A 22090-nucleotide genomic window follows, 5' to 3' on the forward strand; every position below is an offset into this window, starting at 1 on the left:
AAATTTTATACTTTGTCATTATAACTCGAGGTGTTATTAACTAGTTTTGAGAGTGAGACACTCATTTCCTTGTATATTTTTTTCTTTGATTTATTTGTTTTACAAATCTTTATTAATGTAAAGTTTGCAGTGAAAAGTAGAGAACTGGCAGTACCAACTGTGACACTGGTGCAAGAAAAATCCCAGATACATATAAACATACATCAAATGTTAATAATCTCACCAGCCACATGGCAAAGTGGTTAGCATCGCGGGAGGATGCATGTTCAAATCCCAGCGGAGATGGGTTGTTTAGCCCGCAGCCGGCTCCTACCTAAAGTTGAATGGGCTATTGGCTTAAATGGGGAAACTTGAACCACACAGTCAAGTATCATCCACTTCATGGATGAGCCTTCGGGTGTGTTGTTCTAATTTCCTGACCAGCACTGCGAATGTCTGTATCTCTCGGGCCTGGTTGATGCTGGGATATCATTTTGACAGGAAGTGTAGAGTGCAGCCTTGTAACATAGTCCCAAACCAAAATGGACCTCCATAGCAGCACCGTCATTTTCATTCCCCTTCTTCATCATCAATATAAACAAAAAAGTCACAAATGATGTGTCTTTTCATGCCCTGCAGTCATGGTGACCTCAGTTTCAGTACCCCCTACTTCCATGCTTGGGTTGAGTCCTGTCAATGTATTCAGTGTCGGCAGATTCATGGGAGGTTGTTGTTGGAGGGACATAGTGGCAGTCTCCACTCTGGGATGGACACTCAGTCTGGCTCGACAACTAAGCCATTATTGTCATCAATAGGGGACTTAATAAGTGGTGTCCTAAGTACATTAAGCCAGAATAGGCACCACTGAACACCACTGAAGTGACTCAGCAGCAGTGCAGGGTCTCCTCTGGTGTGTGGCCTCCTGGTGACCTAACATCAATGGCTCCCTGTGGACTGCAGCCGCTGGGACTGTGACAGATGAACCTAGGTGTGGCCATGTGTGGGGGAACTCTGAATGAGCAGTGTGGGAGTAGTGCCACTGAAATGGTGCAGATGATGGGGCAGGAAAAAAAAGTTAATAATCTCTGTGTGACTCAGAAATGCAGTCATTCTTTGACTCTGTGTGTGTTCATTCTTTAGTTTAGCATCTTTTCACTATCAGTAATATTTGACAATTTAAAAAAAAGGGGGAGGGGTGGGGGGGGAGAGAGGGAAGAGGAAGAAAACAGAAAAGGTAGAAAACTACCAGAAAATGCATAACTAACATGCAATTACATTTAACAGTAACAATTCAATAATAATAGTAATCAGAAACCATTATCACATTTCTGAAGTGCATTAAAGAAATGTAGAAATAGGGCTGCGAAATAGGGCCTGTGAAAATTCGACCATAAAAACCTTGTCAGAAATAACTTTCCAAAAATCATCTGCAGAATAGTTATTCTCTTTGAAATACTTGGGCAAGAAGATACGTAACTGCTGACAGTGAAACAATGATGCAAGCTGAACTGCATGTAACATTTTTACTATACTTTGTCTTCAGCGCATCAAATTTTATATGGAAGAAAGTAGAGGTTATTGATCTTGTATAGCAAGCTGATGTATTGGGTATCTTTTCTTCAATAATATTCTCAGGGAATAATGTCCCTTTATGGTTTAGAAATTGTTCCTTCCATCGGTTATGAAATTGACCCTATGCTGATTTTTCTAACAAAGTGTATGCCTCTTTTACGGAAAGACAGACATGTATTTTTGTCGATTTTTCTGAATCTTGTGCTCCTCTTTTAGCTGCTTTATCAGCAGTTTCATTTCTCTGTGTGTGTGTGTGTGTGTGTGTGTGTGTGTGTGTTTTCTCCTCCCCTAGAAAATGCACGTGTACAAGAAGACCCTGCAGGCCCTGATCTACCCAATCTCCAGCACGACACCTCACAACTTTGTGGTGTGGTCTGCCAACCACCCCACCTTCTGCTTTGAGTGTGAGGGGCTGCTGTGGGGGCTGGCACGCCAGGGCATGCGCTGCACGGAGTGCGGGGTCAAGTGTCATGAGCGCTGCAAGGACCTCCTCAATGCCGACTGCCTGCAGAGTAAGTCTGCCTGCTGCAGGGAGGGGAATAGGGGCCTGTGTTCTGTGAGATGATTGTATGATAGTCATGAAATAATAAGAAATGGTGTAACAACAAAGGTAACCTTAACCCTTTCACCGCCAGTCAATTTGGAGTACAAAATTTCCTTGTGGTATTAACACAGAAAAGACGGTGGCTAAGAATAGCTGGGGATTCCCCCAGCGATGTATAGAAAATACGGCCTGTCCTACCACCAAACATTAAGAGCAGTAGGTTCAGGGATAACAGACCAATGAATGGTCACCTTTCAGTGACATGGGTCCTCTACCACACCTGTGCATAAATGCGAGCTTGGCGGTGAAAGGGTTAAGATGATGGGGAGACAAGTTTTTTTTCAGTCATAGACACTAGGTCCAGTAGTCTCCGTTTCTTCATTTTTTTTCTTGAATGATTGTCAGTTGTTTCCGTCTGAGACCATCAGGGCAGCAGAGGAGGCAACTGCTGTACCGACTATCTGGGTTAGAATTTGCTAATAGTGGAGAGTGTCTCATCCAAGTTAAATCTCCACTCTCTCAGCCAAGAGAGTTTTAGGACGGTCAGCATTGGGATGGTTCCAAAAGGTCTACTAACTTTAAGGCTGCAGGGTTGGGCTGCTTCCAAAAGGCCAACTAACCTTCACGACTGCGGCACTAAGAGCCATTGCAATCTTGCCTCCTGGTTCAAGTGTCATAATCCTTCAAAAAAGACTAAACAGTAAATGACTGCCCTTTGCAGTGGAGAAACCATTGATCATACAGTTCTCACTTTGCTGTTGGTCAGACTGTAAGCTTATGTCAGTCTTTGATATAAGCTGAGCGTTGAGCTGAATGAGATGATTAATGGATCAGAAATTAGGGGGCAGTATTCTGCGAGATAGACAATGGTTTTGAACAGTTATGGCTGAAGAATTGTAATGTTTTTGAACAGTTATGGTTGAAGAATTGTAATGGTTTTGAAAAGTGTTAGAATTGTAATGGTTTTGAAAAGTTAGGGTTGAAGAATTGTAATGGTTTTGAAAAGCTATGGTTGAAGAATTATAATGGTTTTGAAAAGTTACGGTTGAAAAATTGAAGAAAACTGGTATGGGAGGGTGTTTGTTTTTTGGTGGGTTTTTTTGGTGGTTTTTTTTACATGTTTCTTTTTTTTTTTTTTTTTTTTTTCTTTTCTTTTTTTTAATTTATTGTGTGAAAGATAGAATGCAGTTGGTTTTGTTTTTTTGGCCATTATTTATTCCTGAACAGTCTGCAAGAGCTACAGAACTTGGCTGGCCAATAGTTCCCAGAGGACTGCCTGCTGTAGGACTGTGTTGGTGTGAGCCTGGGTATGAGTGTGGATGTGGTGGGTGTGTATGTGTGTGTGGCAATGGGCATGTGACTGTGTATGTGTGTGTGGCTGCGTATGTAGCTGTGGGTGTGTATGTGTGTGTGGCTATGGGTGTGGCTGTATATTTGTGTGTGTGTGTGTGTGTGACTGTGTATGTGTGTGTGGCTGTGGGTGTGTATGTGTGTGACTATGGGTGTGGCTGTATATGTGTGTGTGTGTGTGACTGCGTATGTGTGTGTGGCTATGGGTGTGGCTGTATATTTGTGTGTGTGTGTGTGACTGCATATGTGTGTGTGGCTGTGGGTGTGTATGTGTGTGTGACTATGGGTGTGGCTGTATATGTGTGTGTTTGTGTGACTGCAGATGTGGATGTTGCTGTGTATGTGGGTGTGCATGTGTGTGTGGCTACGGGTGTGGCTGTATACGTGTGTGTGTGTGTGACTGCGCATGTGTGTGTGACTGCGTATGTGTGTGTGGCTGTAGGTGTGGCTGTATACGTGGGTGGGTGGGTGTGTGTTGGGGGGGAGGGGGGATTCAGGATAACCAGCAGGAGGTAGGAAATACCACTGAAATTGTGCTGAAGATGGGGCCAAAACACAAAGAACAAAAAACAAGAATTCAGCTTGCTGCAATGCAGTGTGATGTGACAGGGGCCGCGGAGAAGAGCACGAAGCACGGAGCAGACGACAAAGCACGCAACATCATCAAGGCCATGGAGGAGCGCATGAAGATCAGAGAGAAAAACAAACCTGAAATCTTTGAGCTCATCAGGTGGGGTCTTTTCTGCATTTGTGATGTGATGTCTGTGTGTGTGTGTGTGTGTGTGTGTTGGTTTGTGTAGACAGGTCCTATGTTCAAAACCTTCTGTTCAAACATACATGAGATATCTTGCTAGATCTATTGAAATGGGAAAGAAAGGATTGTTTACTGATTCTGCAAAACAGTAGAAAAGAAATATAACAAACGCCCTCCAGAAATTTCTCACTGGAGCTGACAGGTGGCAAAAATTAATGGACCAGACACTAAAGAATGTATGCTTTTTTGTTTTTGTTTTTTTTCCCCAGTGTAAGTGATTTAGCCTAATGGAAGCCAAGGAAAAATACATGGAGGTCCAAGAAAAAGGAGTCAGAATGGTTTGAGGTCATCAGCAGGTCAGCTTGTGGTGGTCCTTTGTACACATGTATGACATATGTGGGTAGATATATTTGTTCTTGTTTAGTACCATCTGTGTTGAAATGATGTTGAACTTAATGCAGTTGGTTTCACATAACTGGAAATGTGGAATAGCATTAAGTCCCAAGAGAGAGAGAGAGAGGGGGAGGGGTGGCAACAGCAATTTTTTTCCTCACCAGCATTACTGTAAATGGTTGTGTATGTGTGTGTGACTGTTTGGAAGGTGTTTGTACATGTATGTTTATATCATGGTAGCATGTTAAACTTTATATAAATAGTTGAATGAAAGTGATTGTGTGTAGTTCAGATTATTGATTGAATCAGTTTGTTCCAAAGAAAATTCTGTTTCAGCAGATGACATAGTTATACACACATATGAATGAATGATATTGCCTGTGTGCGGAACAGCATCAGATCCTATTGGGAAAGAATGACATGAAAACCTGAACCTTTGCCTTTCATGTGACCTGAATACTCATAAGTCCTTAACCCTGTCATGGGCGATGTGGAAGAGGAAAAAGTTCTTTGGTTCATTTCTGCGTTGTATTTTATTCGTGGTTTGTTTCTGCCTTTTAATTATCTGTTTTCTTGTGCTGTCTGGAAGCACCTGGCAACACTCACTTGAGGTTGTGTTGAAGGGTTGCATGTCTCCAGTTTTGCCACTGAATACTCCTGGCCCGGAGACACCATAGCAGAATCAGTTAGCTGTTGGACTTTTTATCCAGTGTTCACCAGTGATCAGGGTTCGAGGCCCCGTTTCAGCATGGTGTTGTGTCCTTGGGGGAAAGGCATTTATCTCCGACTGTCCTCACCCTGCCGAGGTTTGAATGGGTACCTGACTTAACTGGGGAAGATTAAAACAGTGTAAGGAAAGATTAACAAATAGTAAAGAGTGGTAACTCTCTCCATTCACAAGGTTATGCCAGTCTTGAATAAAAGCTAATTATTATTTGCACATTTCTTCTGTCTTTGCTGCTGTGTGCACATGTCAAATGATCGGTACAAGGACAGGCCCGGCGCTTCCTTTTTTGAGGAAGTGTCTGGGTTTGTTCCAATGTACCTTTTATTTACCTGTGTGCTAGCTGAATCGGTAGCGTAAGCAGCACTGACTTGAAGTTGTGTACCTTGTGAATGGAGAGAGTTACCACTCTTTACTATTTGTTAATCATTTCATCTCCTGGCCTCTTTATTTGTTAATTTCCAGTGGAAGGAAAGGGTTGGGCCCCACCTTCCTAAGCTGAACCCAAAAGACACAGTGGAAGTGAATTCACTGCCCTCATGGCTATAAAAGGCTATGGGACCTTTGACCTTTTTTTTTTTTCTTTTTTTTTTTTTTTAAGTCCCGGCCTGGTGAAAATATGTCATGTTGTTGTAACTTGATTCCACGGTGCTGTTTGCAGACAAGTGTTCAGTGTAGACAAAAAGTCCCACTCAGGTCACATGAAAGCCATGAAGCAGAGTGTACTTGATGGCACCTCCAAGTGGTCGGCAAAGATAGCAATCACTGGTGAGGGGCCTGTGCAGTGATGGTGACCTCGCATCCCCCACCACCCCACCCTCACTCTCCTTCCCTGTCATTAGCTCTGGTGTTCCTTGTTTTGCTGTGATGGTGGTCCTCGTGTTGGAGGTTGCTGTTGTGGTGTGCAAGAGTTCCTTTTGTACCCCTCTGTGGTAGTGTTTTATTGTTGTTGTTTTAACCACTCTCATTGCCAGCTGTTGACGGCTTTGATGTCATTTAAATTGTGTTGAGAAGTTTCAATATTTGCAAAGGAAAATCTAATGCTAATGTGTGCATCATACTGTTCTTCCTGCTGATATTGACCTCAGTACCCCCAAAAACAGAGTATGGCTGCCTGCATGGCGGGGTAAAAACGATCATACATGTAAAAGCACACTTATGTACATGCAAGTGAATGTGAGAGTTACAGCCTACGAACGAAGAAGAAGAAGACCTTGGTTATGCTTGTTGGTTACCCTCCCCCCCCTCCCCACACACACATACACACGGCTATACTGGATACCTACAGCTATGTTCAAGGGAAGCAGCAAATAAGAGCTTAGCTACTGTGATGTGGACACTCACCTGTTATGAGACAGTAAAACGATCCCTGTCAGTTGTAGCAATCACATGACGGGCGCAATAGCCGAGTGGTTAAAGCGTTGGACTGTCAATCTGAGGGTCCCGGGTTCGAATCACGGTGATGGCGTCTGGTGGGTAAAGGGTGGAGGTATTTCCGATCTCCTAAGTCAACATTATGTGCAGACCTGCTTATGCCTGAACCCCCTTCGTGTGTATACACAAGCAGAAGATCAAATGCGCACGTTAAAGATCATGTAATCCATGTCAGCGTTCGGTGGGTTATGGAAACAAGAACATACACAGCATTCACACCCCCGAAAACGGAGTATGGCTGCCTACATAGCGGGGTAAAAACGGTCATACACGTAAAGGCCCACTTGTGTGCATACGAGTGAACGCAGAAGAAGAAGAAGTAGCAATCACGTGGATTCTCATTGCACTTGCAAAAATTACCCCTCCTTTGTAAATGTAATGTATGTATTTAGATGACAGTTTGTTGGATGCCTGAAGCATACCCTACATATCTATAACCTTTTGTTTGCTGTAGTTCATTGCGTGTGTGGCACTGAGTTAGAAATTTAATCTCTTGTACCCCTGTTTGTGTACCTCAGCAGTACATGTATGCTGATTTATTTTTTTTATTCCTCCATCAGTGACTAATTAGTTCATGAACAACTAACGATTCATCTTGTGCCTGTACCTGTGTGTGCTTCCCCCCTCTCCCTCCCTTCCTCCCTCCCTCTGTCGCTCTGACACTCAGCTGTTTCCATCTTCCTTTATCTGATGCTGAGTTTCATTATCATCTCCCTTGCTGTTCTTTCCCCATTCTGCTTGATTTATGAAAAGACCTGGTGTTCTGGTCTTGAGTTTTGAGTTGTAATATTGAATGTTGTCTTCCTTGTGTACTTGCAAACGTGTATTTCAATGTGAATAATGACTGTTGTCTTGCTTTTGGATTGTTCCAGAAATATGTTTAATGTTGCTGCTCCCCCCTCCCATGCCGGTCACGTGAAAGCAGCACAGAAAGCTGTGTTAGATGGTACCTCTAAGTGGTCGGCTCGAGTCTGTGTCACAGGTACACAGAATAGCGTTAAGTTTGGCCTGTTGCATGGTGTGTGGGTACAAGTACAGTTTCCAGCTCCCGTTTTTATTATTCCTTTCTGTGGGAGCTTTGGAAAATAGCTGTTGTTGTGGGTTTTTTTTTATCTGATTTCTTCTTTTTATTACTGGCAGGAACATTGGCAAATACTTTTCTATATCAGAGTAATTGCTAATTGTGCATTTGCTTTTCTGACTCTTTTTAATTTCTGTGACTTGCTGATGGTACAAGCATGGCTTAAGTTGCCTTGTTTGAAGTGTTGCAAATGTCCACATAGATAGTACACATAGAAAGGAGACCCTTTGATGAAAATTGGAAGCAGCCAAAGCATACAATTGGTTTCAGAATCAGTAGGCCAAGACAATAGGACGCATGCTTTATGTTCTGATCCATTCACACATGTTTGGGATGAGACTTTCAGAAGTGGGAGTGGTTTGCTTGGTAAGGCAGGGCCTACTGGTCCACAGTCCACTCTTTCTGCTCAGATCCCCACTCTTTCTGATCCTCACTCTCTCTGTTTGGATCCTCACTCTTCCTCACTCTTCATGTACGGATCCCCACTATTTCTGTTCACATCCTCTCTCTTTGTTTGGATCCCCACTCTTTCTTTTCAGATCCACTGTCTTTTTTCAGATCCCCACTCTTTCTGTTCGGATCCTCTCTCTTTCTGTTAAGATCCCCACTCTTTCTGTTCAGATCCCCTCTCTTTCTGTTCAGATCCCCACTCTTTCTGTTCAGATCCCTTCTCTCCCTACTATTTCTGTTCGGATCCCCTCTCTTTCTGTTCAGATCCCCACTCTTTCTGTTCGGATCCCCACTCTTTCTGTTCGGATTCCCACTCTTTCCCCACTCTTTCTGTTTGGATCCCCACTCTTTCTGTTCGGATCCCCACTCTTTCTGTTGAGATCCCCACTCTTTCTGTTCAGATCCCTTCTCTCCCTACTATTTCTGTTTGGATCCCCACTCTTTCTGTTCAGATCCCTTCTTACCCTACTATTTCTGTTCAGATCCCCACTCTTTCTGTTCAGATCCCTTCTCTCCCTACTATTTCTGTTTGGATCCCCACTCTTTCTGTTCAGATCCCTTCTTTCCCTACTATTTCTGTTCAGATCCCCACTCTTTCTGTTCGGATCCCCACTCTTTCTGTTCGGATTCCCACTCTTTCTGTTCGGATCCCCACTTTTTCTGTTCAGATCCCCTCTCTCCCCACTCTTTCCGTTCGGATCCTCACTCTTTCTGTTCAGATTCCCACTCTTTCTGTTTGGATCCTCAGTCTTTCTGTTCGGATCCCCACTCTCTCTGTTCAGATCCTGCTTTCAGGTTCAAACCTCAGGTTTCTGATCTGCAACTTGCTGCTTCCTGACCCAGGTTCATATGCTCTGCCCTCTGCTCCAGTCATGGGGAAAGGTTCTGCAAAAGACTGGTCATGGAGAAAAGTTCTGCAAAAGACTTTAAAAAAAATTAAATTAAAAAATTTTTTAAAAATGCTCCTCAGTTTCATGCCATTCTCCTGATTGTTATTCATTATTTTTTCAATGGATTAATGGCATGCATCAGCTGAAGGCTCCTAAAGCAAGCCTGGATTGTTAAGTGGTGTGATTATTTCACAATTTGTGAGGAATGTCATGATATTAATGACAACTTTTTTTTCTTTTTTTTTCTTTTTTTTTCTTTTTTTTTTTTTTAACTATTGACTGGCTTAACAGTAGTTGTTTTTGCATGGGTGCTGTTTGATCTTGTGGGTGCATGTTGCATGGCATACCTGTCTGCTGTTATCATAATTTGTCAGCTTTTTCCCCTTGTCTTAGCTTCCCATCGTTTGATTTATTTATTTATTTATTTATTCTTTGTTTTTTAATCAATTTGTTTATTCTTTGTACTTTTCTGGGCCTGACCAGCATATCGGGTTTATGTACACGTCAGACATCTGTTTGAGGTGTGACATTTATGGATCAGGCAGCATGCTTTGACATTTCCTTGCAACAGAAATCTTTCTCTCTCATTCTCTCCTCTCTCCCTCTCTCTCTCTCTGTTCTATCACCTTGTGTCTGTTCCTCTTTCTCTCTTATACACATATATCAACAATCATGTGTACACCCACACAAACACACACACACACACACATACATACACGCATGCATACACATGCACCCATTTCTCTTTCTGAGTACGCAAACATGCATATGCATACATATGCATGCAGTCTAAAGAGACAGAGATTCCCTGATTTTCAGATGCATGTACATGTAAGAATAATTTTACACACTTTTGTAATCACTCAAATTACATTGCTTTTTGTCAGTAATTTCTAATAATGATATTTTATGTTGACCTTATTGCCACACACATTGTGAAGACACAGTTGTGTTTGTGTGTTTCTCTAAGTTTTGTTAGTTTTTGGTTTGTATACAATTCATTCCCCTTGGGTTAGTGAAATGTCAGTTTGGAAAAACAACAACAAAAAAACAAAAACAAAAAAAAAAACAACTGGTACATTGTCCTGTTTTGATTTTCCTTTGGTGGGTATCACTTTTTTTTGTTTCTGTCATATTTGTTCTATTTACTGTTACTGTAAAGTTTCATCACATGTTTGTTTCATTATGAACTTGCTTCCCCTTACTGCCACCTCTCTCTCTCTCTCTCTCTCTCTCTCTCTCTCTCTCTTTGTCTTTTTTTTTCTCTCTCTGTGTGCATATAATTATTTATTTTATCACTGAACATTTATATTGGACAAATAAGTGTCAGTTGGTTATTTACTCACACTGACCCACTGAAAACATTAACTCATTCCATTTTGTAGCAGTGATTGCTGATAATGTTACACTTTAAACAGCGGACAATCTAGGTTTGGCATAATTTTTGCTTCTTCTGTAAACTGACTTAATATTTAGGTGTGTGGGGTTTTTTGGTGTGTTTTTGTGGTTGTTTTTTTTTTGTTTTTTGGTGGTGGTGGTTGTTGGGGGTTTTTGTACACAGATTGATTACCTAGAGTTGATTCTCCCATGGCTACTGTCAGTAAAGAATTCTCTCTCTCTCTCTCTTGCTGTCTCTCTCTCTCTCTTTGTGTCTCTCACTGCAACTTAGAATTGACCCCCTTGACGTAAGGGCTGTAGTTAGGCCAATGTCAATAAAAAGCGTTTGAAAGCGTCACTCACTCTCTCCTTCATTCTCTCTCTCTAGATTCCATAGTGTAGCTGCACATTGTGAATGTTTCTTGGTGCCCGTGACATAAGGTTTGTGTGGGTGGGCGGGGTGTAGTGATATCGGCCCAGGGTCTGACGGGCAAGGACAAGACTGGAACCAGCGACCCCTACGTCACCGTGCAGGTGGGCAAGGTGAAGAAACGCACCAAGACTGTGCCCCAGGATCTCAACCCCGAGTGGAATGAAAAGTTCTACTTGTGAGTGGCTCTGTACGCTTGTTCATGTGGACTTTGTGTGTGTAAGTGGTGGGGGTTTTTGTTGTTGTTGTTTTTTAGGGGTGTCTGTTTTTGATTTGGGGGTAGGGGGGTGTGGGGGGGGGGGTATTCGTTTTGTGGGCCAAGATAAGAAACCCTTTTAAAACCGTCCTCCAGGACCTTAACCTTGAGTGGAATGAAAAGTTCGACTTGTGAGTGGCTCTGTATGCTTGTTCATGTGGACTTTGTGTGTGTAAGTGGTGCGGTTTTTTGTTGTTGTTGTTGTTTTTTAAGGGGGTCTGTTTTTGATTTGGGGGTAGAGGGCGAGGGTATTCGTTTTGTGGGCCAAGATAAGAAACCCTTTTAAAACCTTCCTCCAGGACCTCAACCTTGAGTGGAATGAAAAGTTCGACTTGTGAGTGGCTCTGTACGCTTGTTCATGTGGACTTTGTGTGTGTAAGTGGTGCGTTTTTTGTTGTTGTTGGGTTTGGGGTTTTTTTGTTTTTTGGGGGGGTCTGTTTTTGATTTGGGGGTAGGGGGCGGGGGTATTCGTTTTGTGGGCCAAGATAAGAAACCCTTATAAAACCTTCCTCCAGGACCTCAACCTTGAGTGGAATGAAAAGTTCTGCTTTTGAGTAGCGCTGTGTGCTTGTTCATGTGGACTTTGTGTGTGTAAGTGGTGGGATATTGTGATGAGGTATTGTTTTTTTGTTGTTGTTGTTTTTTTGAGGGGGGGGGGGGATTGTGGGCCAAGAGAAGAAACACTTTAAGACTCTCCCCCAGGACCTTAACCCCGTGTGGAAGAAAAAGTTCTACTTGTGAGTGGCTGTGCACACTTGTTCATGTGGACATTGTGTGTGGTGTTTTATTTTTGTTTTTTTGATTGGAGGGGGAGTGGGGGGGGGGTTGCTGGCAAGGTGAAGAAACACACCAAGACAGTCTTCAGGACGTCAACTCAGTATGCAGTGAAAAGTTCTACACTTATCAGTGGTGGTTCTTCACTTTTGTTGATGCGTATGTGTAAGTGGTTAAGTGGTGGGTGTTTTGTTTTATTTTTGTTTGTTTGTTTAGGGGTGGGTTGTTCCTTGTTTCGGTTTTTGACTCACTTGTGTAAACATTGACATTTTCTCTGCAAATACTTTGTCAGTTGACACCAAATAGGCATAAAAATAGGAAAAATTCAGTTCTTTCCAGTCATCTTGTTTAAAACAATATTTCACCTCTGGGATGGGCACAAAAAAATTAAAAAATGAAGCCTAATTATATGCAAACTGCATTTACTGTTATATTTATATTTTTTGTATTTTCTAAACTTGGCACTTTGATCTGGTATTCTGACCCAACAACAAGAGCAGTCATTATTATCATTTTCTGTTCAAACAGGAACTTCTTTTGCTAAGCATGGAAGTTTTATTTATTTTGCAAATGTTTTGGTGCAGATAGTAAAAGGGAAATTACTCTGTAATTAATGCTAGGGGAGTTAATTTGCTTTAAACTGATCTTTCTCATCTTAAACATTACATTTTGAAATTATACTCAACACATAAAAAGCTTGGATTTTTTTTTTTTTTAAGTGTATCACAAGTGAGTCTTGAAGGCCTTGCCTCTCTTTGTTTTTGTTTTTTTTTCAAAACCGGAATAAACTCAGTGTTGTTCTGTTGTGTTTTTGTTTTGTTTTTGTTTTTTGTTTCTTTTTGTGTGGTGATTTTTAACACCTATTTATCAGAAAACATGTTAACAGCTTCTCCTTTCAGAGATGATGAAATATTCTTTGATTTGAAGTCTTCAGTCCACTAAAAACTTCTTTTTCTTTTTCTTTTCAGTGAATGCCACAATTCCTCTGACCGGATCAAAGTTCGTGTCTGGTATGTATTACTAAGTCTGTTTGTTTTTTTATGAAACAAGTGTAGCGTTTTGGTTTGGCTTTTTATTTTTTGTTTTTCCAGTGTTTTGTTACAGTTTTTGTGTGTCAATGAAAATATGCCTTTGCACTTCATGCATAAAAGTGTATGTATTGGAGAGAACTGAGCTTCATTATGACAGAATGTGCTTTTCGTTATCAGTAAACATAAACTTTTGATCCAGTAATAATTAAAAAGAATTCAGACTGAGTGCAGTTGATTGAATGTTGGTGTTTCTTTATGCAGTTTTTTTTTTATTATTGTTTTTGTTTTAAATGAAAATGACAGTAAGTTATTATTTCTTGTGTGATATTAAGCACACATGATTGTTTTTCTTAGTTGTGTATTCAAGGCTTGACTCAATAGACAATAGAATCTTGTGTGTTACATACATCAGGTGTGGTTTTATGCACATAACAACTCTTTCTTTGTACTGTAGTCAAGGTTGGAATCAGTAAATAGTAGAATCATTCATTTGTGTTCCATCTTTCAGGGATCATTTTGCACAAATATTTTTTTCATGCTATGTTAAGTGTTGGAATCAGTAAATGATAATCATTAATTTGTGTTCCATATTACAGGTGTGTTTTTGTGCACATAATTCCTTTTTTTTAGACTGCTTCAACATTTGAATCAGTAGATAATTCGATTTGTAAATTTATTCAGGATTTATTTTATGCACACAATGCCGTTTTTTAGACTGTATTCAAGGTTGGAATCAATAAATAGAACTGATAATGAATGTGCTTTTTTTCTGGTTTGAGTTAACACTTTGTATCCCAAGTAATGATTAATCTGTAAAACCTGTTTGCTTCCCTTGGACCTAGTACAGATAATTTCTGTACTGCTGTGAGCACATTGATAACCGCTTCCTCAGTCACTTGTATTCTCACTCGGTGCTTTTAGCTTGGCTTTAGCCACCATGTTGTTTGCCAGTGTTTCCTAGGGGATTGAGCATGTACTTGAATACGCTGTGAGTGTTTTATGAATGAAACGTGGCTTCAAAAGTGTTCTCAGCTGGTCCACGGAAACTGTAGTGCAGCTGCACTGATGAAGCACAAAGTGTAGAGCTGCTGACTGTAGTGCAGCTGCACTGATGAAGCACAAAGTGTAGAGCTGCTGACTAATCATCCTTCACACAACACTCAACACCTGTTGTGTGTGGCAGGGACGAAGACAACGATCTCAAGTCCAAGCTGCGTCAGAAGCTGACACGAGAATCAGATGACTTCCTGGGCCAGACCATCATCGAGGTTCGAACCCTCAGTGGTGAAATGGACGTGTGGTACAGTCTGGGTAAGTGGCCATGGGATGGGCGCTTTTTCGATGGATGTGTATGTGTGTGTAACTGGTGCGTGTGATGTGTGCATGCTTGTGTTCATGGATGTGTACATGTGTTCGGCTGCATATGTGTGTGTGTGTGTGTGTGATGAGTATCATTAGTTTCACAGTGATATTTAAGGATCATTTATAGATCTTGGACATAAATTGATGTCATGTCATTAGTTTCACAATAATATTTATACCTCATGGATATGATTTAATGCTTCATGTTAAAATGAAAATGGTGGAGGTTTTCAATGCACAGATATGTCTGTTAAAGTGTTTATGTGCATACAGTATGTGTGTGTGTGTGTTCTCATTTTTCAGTTTAACATCTTATCTCTCAAGTTATATCAAGCAAGGAAAAATTCCACAGGGGATGAAAAATGTAATATATATATATATATGTGTGTGTGTGTGTGTGTGTGTGTGTAAATGCATTTGTGAGTGTACAGAGAAGAGGAAAATTGGTGTGTGTATGTGTGTGCAGAGAAGATAGCAGATAAGTCATCAGTACATATATATGTATATCTAAATATATATGTGTGCCTCCGTGTGTGTGTGTGTGTGGTTGTGTGTGCAGAGAAGAGGACTGACAAGTCAGCAGTGTCCGGTGCTATCCGCCTGCACATCAGCGTGGTGATCAAGGGGGAGGAGAAGGTGGCCCCTTATCATGTGCAGTATACCTGTCTCCATGAGGTAGGTCCTGCCACCTGTCAGGTGTTTCCTGCTGGTCACTGTAGCAACCTTCAAACCCACAAGAGGCGTTTGCTGCAAAACAACAAGAGAAAAGTAAAATTATAAAGGACGAAAACTATGGAGTCGTGAACAGCTGTTAAACAGATCAGATGTGTATGTTTGAGTCGGTTGATTTTTCAGTAAAAGTTGATCTGCTTGTCTTATATTCATCAGATTTAAGAATTATATTAACATTGTTGGATAAATAGCCATGTGTCGTAGAGTGCGTGCTCAGCCGGTTTTGATTAGATCACGCCCCTTAGAGAGGCCACTGTGGCGCCGTCTTCGGTGATCTCCTGTTCTGGTAACGGGTTACAGTTGGCCGGGTTTTCTCTTGGGAGTTTTCCTTCTCTTGGAAGGACTGCCTGCTGAGGCTATCAGACTCCATCTGCCTGGGTTTGAAATGAGAGTTGTCCTTCTCCTAGACTATGTGGGTCCATGGCACCTTAATCCATATCATTTGGTGCAACCCTCAAAGGGAGGGTTCCCCCATCTGCCACCTGGGGGACGCGCCCCTACGCCGTATAGTCCCAGCACGAGGATTGAATAAATAAAGTTTCCGTGTGATTGGAGCCTTGGAGTGTCAGGACTGATCCGTAAATGCTGAACATCAGCTTTGTTTGTCAAAAGCAGAGGGCTGTGGCATTTGATGTTTGTCCTGCACAGCTACACAGTATGTTGACTGGGCCTTGGCACCCCATCAAATGCTGCAGGAAAAAAAATAGAATGCAATACATACAGTGTATATTTGTCATAGAAGAAAAATCACTGTGTAAAACAGAATTGGCAGTTTGCTATAAGAATTCTCACCTGGAAAGAAAAGAAAGCATGAAAGGTGACTGTTATTGTTGTTGTTTTGGTTAAAGTGCGACAGACTACACATTCAGCCCAACAAGCAGAAGCTTATAAAACATACGCGTGTAATAGTATGGGCACAGATTGGCTGCAACAAAGCAAGGTTAACACTACTAATACTGTTGTTGTTTTTTTTGCAGAATCTGTTTCACTACTTGTGTGAACAGGCAGGTGGAGAGGTGAAGCTGCCAAATGCAAAGGGGGTAAGGACAGTAAATAGTGTCGTTCATCAACAACACGATGTTCTGTTCATCTGTGTGCATCTACGTTGTTTATCCATTTTATGTGTGTTCGCTAAGAGTGATATTAGAACCAGCCGCCTTGGCGAAGTGGTTAGCATCGCGGACTGACGGCTGGGAGGACGCAGGTTCGAATCCCAGCGGAGGTGGGTTTTTGTGGCCCGTGGCCGGCTCCTACCCAGAGTTGAGTGTGTTTTGGGCTTAAATTGGGAGACTGGGACCACACAGTCGAGCGTCATCCACTTCAAGGATGCGTCTTTGGGTGTGTTGCTCTAATTACCTGACCAACACTGCAAGTGTCTGTATCTCTCAGGCCTGGTTAACGCCAGGATATCATTATGACAGGAAGCGAAGAGTACAGCCTTGTCACGCAGTCCCAAACCAAAATGGACCTCCATAGTAACATCGCCATCATCGTTGTCATCCTGCTCCTCCTCCATCGTCATCAATATAAACAAAATAGTCTCAAAGTCCGTGGCCTTTCATGCCCTGCTCTCATGGTGACCTCAGTTTCGATACCCCTCCACTTCCATGCTTGGGGTGAGTCCTATTAATGTCGTCAGTGTTGGCAGATTCATGGGGAGCTATTGTTTGAAGGACATGGTGGCGGTCTCCACTCTGGGAAGGACGCTCACTCAGTCTGGCTCCGCGACTAAGCCATTATTGTCATTAGTAGGGGGCTTAGTAGGTGGTGTCCTAAGTACGTTAAAACAGAACAGGCACCACTGAACACCACCAAAGTGACTCAGCAGCAGTGCAGGGTCTCCTCTGGTTTGTGGCCTCCTGGCGACCTAACATCGATGGTTCCCTGTGGACTGCCGACGCTGGAACTGCGATGGACAAACCCGGGTGTGGCCATGTATGGGGGAATCTAAATGAGCAGCGTGGGAGTAATGCCACTGAAACGGTGCAAATGATGGGGCAGCAAAAAGAAAGAAAAAAAAGAAAAGAAAAAAAAGAGTGATATTGTGTGTGTGTGTGTGTGTGTGTTCTTCTTGTCTGTCTGACATGTTATTGTAAAGCCTTTTAGAGAGGTTTGAAAGTGCTGTATAAATGTACTTTTTTTTATCATGAATTTCCTGCCAAGTTGCATCAGTCAGTTATTTCTGTCTGTGCGTGCATTTATTTCATTGTATATAGAATGCATTATTTTACTTTATGGTATTAAAACAAATACAGGTGTGACATAAATCTCTCTCTCTCTCTCTCTCTCTCTCTCGCTCTCTCTCATTCTCTTCTCATGTAGTTATCTCTCTCTCATCTAGTTCTTTCTCTCATCTATCTCTCTATATCTCTCCCCTCCCTCTTTCCCTCTATTTCTGTCACACAGACATACACGTGCACACACACACACACACACACAAAGTATATTATTTTTCATTACCTATTAAATTCCATATTCTGTATAACAATATCACAACAAACATGATGGCGGCATCACCACACACACCCATACATGTCTGTGTGTACAGCAGGACGAGGCCTGGAAGGTGTACTTTGACGAGCCAGGGCAGGAGATTGTGGACGAGTTTGCCATGAGATACGGCATCGAGTCCATCTACCAGGCCATGACGTGAGTGCTGTGTTTCTGTTGGAGGGCTGCTGGACACAGGTGTCTGAAAGATTGCCACCTTGCTGGGGGGAGAGGGGGCTTGCATGCCTCAGAGATCCCCAGAGCTATGTTGGTGGGAGCTTATGCACCTGGTAGGGTGGAGGAGGCAGTGGGGGTGGGGAGCTTAGCATGCCTCAGAGACCCCTAGAGCCATGTTGGTGGGAGCTTATGCACCTGGTAGGGTGGAGGAGGCATTGGGGGTGGGGAGCTTAACATGCCTCAGAGACCCCTAGAGCTATGTTGGTGGGAGCTTAGCTCCTGGTAGGGTTGAGGGGACAGGGGGGAAGGGCTTGCATGCCTCAGGGATGCTTAGAGTTATGTTTGTGGGAGCTTATGCTCCTGGTAGGGTGGGGGCAGGGAGATTTCATTTCATGCCTTAGAGACGCCTTGAGTCATGTTTACAGGAGCTTATGCTCCTGGTAGGGTGGGGGCAGGGAGCTTTTATTTCATGCCTTAGAGACGCCTTGAGTCATGTTTACAGGAGCTTATGCTCCTGGTAGGGTGGGGGAGCAAGGGGGTTTGCATGCATCAGAGACCCCTAGTTATATTGGTGGGAGCTTATGCCCCTGGTATGGATGGGGGAGCAAGGGGGCTTGCATGCCTCAGAGACCCATAGAGTTATGTTGGCGGGAGCTTTTGCTCCTGATAGGGCCACCCAAAGTGGACATGTTAAAGGGTAGAACCTGCACAAAGCATGATTCACTGGTCCTCCAGGTTAGGGGTTGGGCACAGGGCTAACAACACAAACCCATAACAAAAACCTTGGAACGATAACTTGAACCATCTGCCCTGGTGAGGTACTTAGCTTTGCAGACTGATAGTCGACTAGGAGGATGCAGGTTTGGTACCCATCAGAGGTGGGATTTTTTTTAACCCGTGGCCAGCTGAGTGTGCTATGTTTTCAAAGGGGAAGACGGACCACACAGTCAAAGGTCATCCACACTTCACATATGCGTCTTGAGGAGTGTTGCTCACATTTTTCTGACCAACACTGCAGATGTTTGTATCTCTCAGCCTGGTTGATGCTGGGATATACTATGAGAGTTCAGTCTTATCGAGCAGTCCCAAACTTGCCAACCAAGTACACATGTGCTGTGGTTGGCAGCCTTGATGGGACCTTTAACCTTTAACCTTTGACTTGGTGCATGTGATGGCAGGCATTTCTCGTGTCTGCCAACCAAGTACACGTGTGCTGTGGTTGCCAGCCTTGATGGGACCTTTAACCTTTGACTTGGTGCATGTGATGGCAGGCATTTCTCGTGTCTGCCAACCAAGTACATGTGTGCTGTGGTTGCCAGCCTCTATGGGACCTTTAACCTTTAACCTTTGACTTGGTGCATGTGATGGCAGGCATTTCTTGTGTCTGTCCACTAATTACATGTGTTAGGATGTGCCGGCCTTGATAAGACCTTTAACCTTTCGATCTTTGATTTGATGTGTGTGATGGCAGGCATTTCTCGTGTGTCCACTAAATACATGCTTGCTGTGCTTGCCAGCCTTGAGGAGACCTTTAACCTTTTAACCTTTGACTTGGTGCCTGTGATTGCAGGCATTTCTCGTGTCTGTCCACCAAGTACATGTGTGCGGGGGTACCGGCCCTGATGTCCACCCTGCTGGCCAACATCAATGCCTTTTACGCCCACACTGCCACCACCACCGCCGTGTCTGCCAGCGATCGATTCGCCGCTTCCAATTTCGGGGTACAGTGCCTGTGTGTTCTTCTTTCTGTTCTGATTATTGCAGAGAAAAAGAGCTCAGTTCCTTGCTAGTCGGTTAGTTTTGAGTTTTCTAAAAGTGTGCTTCTGGTTTCCTTGTGTATTGTGGGTTTTTTTCTTTTTTTATCATCGGAGTGCTTCCAATTTGCGGGTGCAGTGTGGTGTTTTCATTCTTTCTAAAAGTTTTCTTCCAACTTCAGGGTATATTGTGGTTTTTCTTTTGTCATTTAATCATCACAGAGAAAAAAAAGAGCTTAATTCCTAGTGAATATTAGGTTCATTAGAATTGTGCTTCCAATTACAAGGTATGTGGATAATCATCACAGAGAAAAAAAAGAGCTTAATTCCTAGTGAATATTAGGTTCATTAGAATTGTGCTTCCAATTACAAGGTATGTGGTGGTTAATTCATTGTTTACTATGTCACTGTTGTTTTCTAGAAATGTGTTTCCAGTTTCAGGATTCAGGATTGTGTTTTGTTTCAAATCATTACCGAGAAAAAAACTGAATTCTTTGTTTAGTCAGTCAATGTCAAGTTCTTGAGAAGTTTGCTTCCAGTATCAGTTCATACTGTGATGGGGGTAGGAGGCAGGGGCATTGCTTTTCATCATGAGTGAGAAAAGAGCTAAATTCGTTGTATAATAGGTCAACACTAAGATTTCTAGAAAAGTGCTTACACTTTTGGGGTATCATCAGAGGGAAAAGTTTCATTCCTGTGTGTGTGTGATTGTGAATGTGTGCATGTTGTGTATTGTATGTGGAGTTGTTTTGTTTTGTTTTCTGTGTGTGTGTGTGTGTGTGTGTGTGTGTGTGTGTGTGTGTGCTCTGTCATTGACACCTTCCATTTATCTTGCATATTAGTGTTTGATTACAGTACCCCATGTTTTAATTTTGTTACCATTTTTCCTTTACTGATGTTGATTATTAGCCCTCCAGGCTTCTGTACTAATGAGGTGGGGTGCATTATAGGTTTCCATGAATATTATTATCTTCTCCTTTCAAATAGTCACAGAAAGAAAAATTTTGATTCCTTATTATTCAGTCACTATTCGTTTCCCTAGAGGTGATTGATCAAGTAATGATTAAACTTTTTTTTGTTTATTCAACTGGTATAGTTATATTTTACCATGTGTCTAGATGGAGAAAGGTTGGTTGACATAGTGTCATGTGTTCGTGGGTGAAAAGTCTGGTTGATAACTTGTATTTGTGAATTATGAAAGCGAGGAGAATAAATTTGTCAAAACTTATTGGTACGTAATGTATTGGTGACGTAAAAAGAAAAAAATAACTGTCAAACTTATGAGGGATTTTTTGTTGTTTTTTTGTAAGGAGTTTCCCTGGTGGAGTGAATGTGACATGTTCTGTGTGTTCCAGAAAGAGAAGTTTGTGAAGCTGTTGGACCAGTTGCACAACTCTCTCAGGATAGACTTGTCCATGTTCAGGGTGAGTGGAACATCCACTGCTGATGTGTACACAGTTTCCACTTTCAGTTTCAAAGGAGGTGTCAAAGTGTGTGGACAGATCAGTATATATATGTTACGCCACATCTACTGTTGTATATACAGTGTATATCATCCCCTCACCCCCCCACTTTCTCTCCCTTTCACTCTCTGTCTCTCCCTCTCCCTCTCTTTCCCCCTCACTCTCTTTCTCTCCATCCTCCCCACTCACTCTCCCTCTCCCTCCCCTCCCCCTCTCTCTCTCTCTTGCTTTTACACCCCCTCTCTCACTCAGTCTATCAATCTGCCTCTTATTGTGTATCAGTGCTGGATTTTTTCTTCTTTTTTTTTTCTTTTTTTTTTCACTAAAAGCTCAGTCAGCCAGCCAAACAGGGCTAAAAAAAAATGTAAATTAGTCATGTAGAACATTGAAAAAAGAAAACAAATCCCATAGAAATGAGAATTTGGTGCAAGCGCAGTCACATTCATGCACATAGACCAAGGACATGCCCCTGACTTTGACTGTTCCATCAATTTTTCTGCCAGATGAATATCGGAAAGAAAGAAAAAGATACTGGAACATGGATAAAATAATACATATTAAACAACAGTATGTGTAATAACAAGCACACAAAATCAGAACCTACCAGCTGACAACTTGAACGTTGTAGGCACAGAAAATAATGCAGCAGAATTTTCCCAGGGGACAACACTTACGTTATTATGGGGGGGTTTTTTCAGTGCACCAAGTGCATGCTGCACATGGGACCTCAGTTTATCATTTCATCTGAATGACAAGATGCTGAGTTTTTCAGTCAAACTTAGGAGAAGGGGCGAGGGTAGTATTCGAAACCAGACCCTCATGGATTCTGTATTGGCAGATGAGCATCTTATCCATTCTGCCTTCTTCTTCTTCTTCTTCTTCTTCTTCTTCTGCGTTCACTCGTATGCACACAAGTGGGCTTTTACGTGTATGACCGTTTTTACCCCGCCATGTAGGCAGCCATACTCCATTTTCAGGGGTGTGCATGCTGGGTATGTTCTTATTTCCATAACCCACCGAACGCTGACATGGATTACAGGATCGTTAACGTGCGTATTTGATGTTCTGCTTGC

The 22090-nt window shown here is 42.3% G+C and overlaps 1 protein-coding gene across 1 annotated transcript in view; it reads left to right on the forward strand.

The window, feature by feature from the left end:
- The first annotated feature begins 1846 nt into the window (after nt 1-1846).
- The window catches only part of LOC143297062 (protein unc-13 homolog B-like), a 50312-nt gene continuing 30068 nt past the window's right edge, over nt 1847-22090 (forward strand). Inside the window, exons 1-9 of the mRNA XM_076609234.1 lie at nt 1847-2063; nt 4055-4175; nt 5978-6084; nt 11015-11156; nt 14223-14350; nt 14961-15076; nt 17682-17782; nt 19371-19521; nt 20910-20978. Of these exons, the coding sequence (XP_076465349.1) occupies nt 1847-2063; nt 4055-4175; nt 5978-6084; nt 11015-11156; nt 14223-14350; nt 14961-15076; nt 17682-17782; nt 19371-19521; nt 20910-20978 (1152 nt within the window). The remainder of the gene's footprint in view (nt 2064-4054; nt 4176-5977; nt 6085-11014; nt 11157-14222; nt 14351-14960; nt 15077-17681; nt 17783-19370; nt 19522-20909; nt 20979-22090) is intronic.

Source organism: Babylonia areolata, chromosome 22, assembly GCF_041734735.1.
Source record: "Babylonia areolata isolate BAREFJ2019XMU chromosome 22, ASM4173473v1, whole genome shotgun sequence".
Lineage (NCBI taxonomy): Eukaryota > Metazoa > Mollusca > Gastropoda > Neogastropoda > Buccinidae > Babylonia > Babylonia areolata.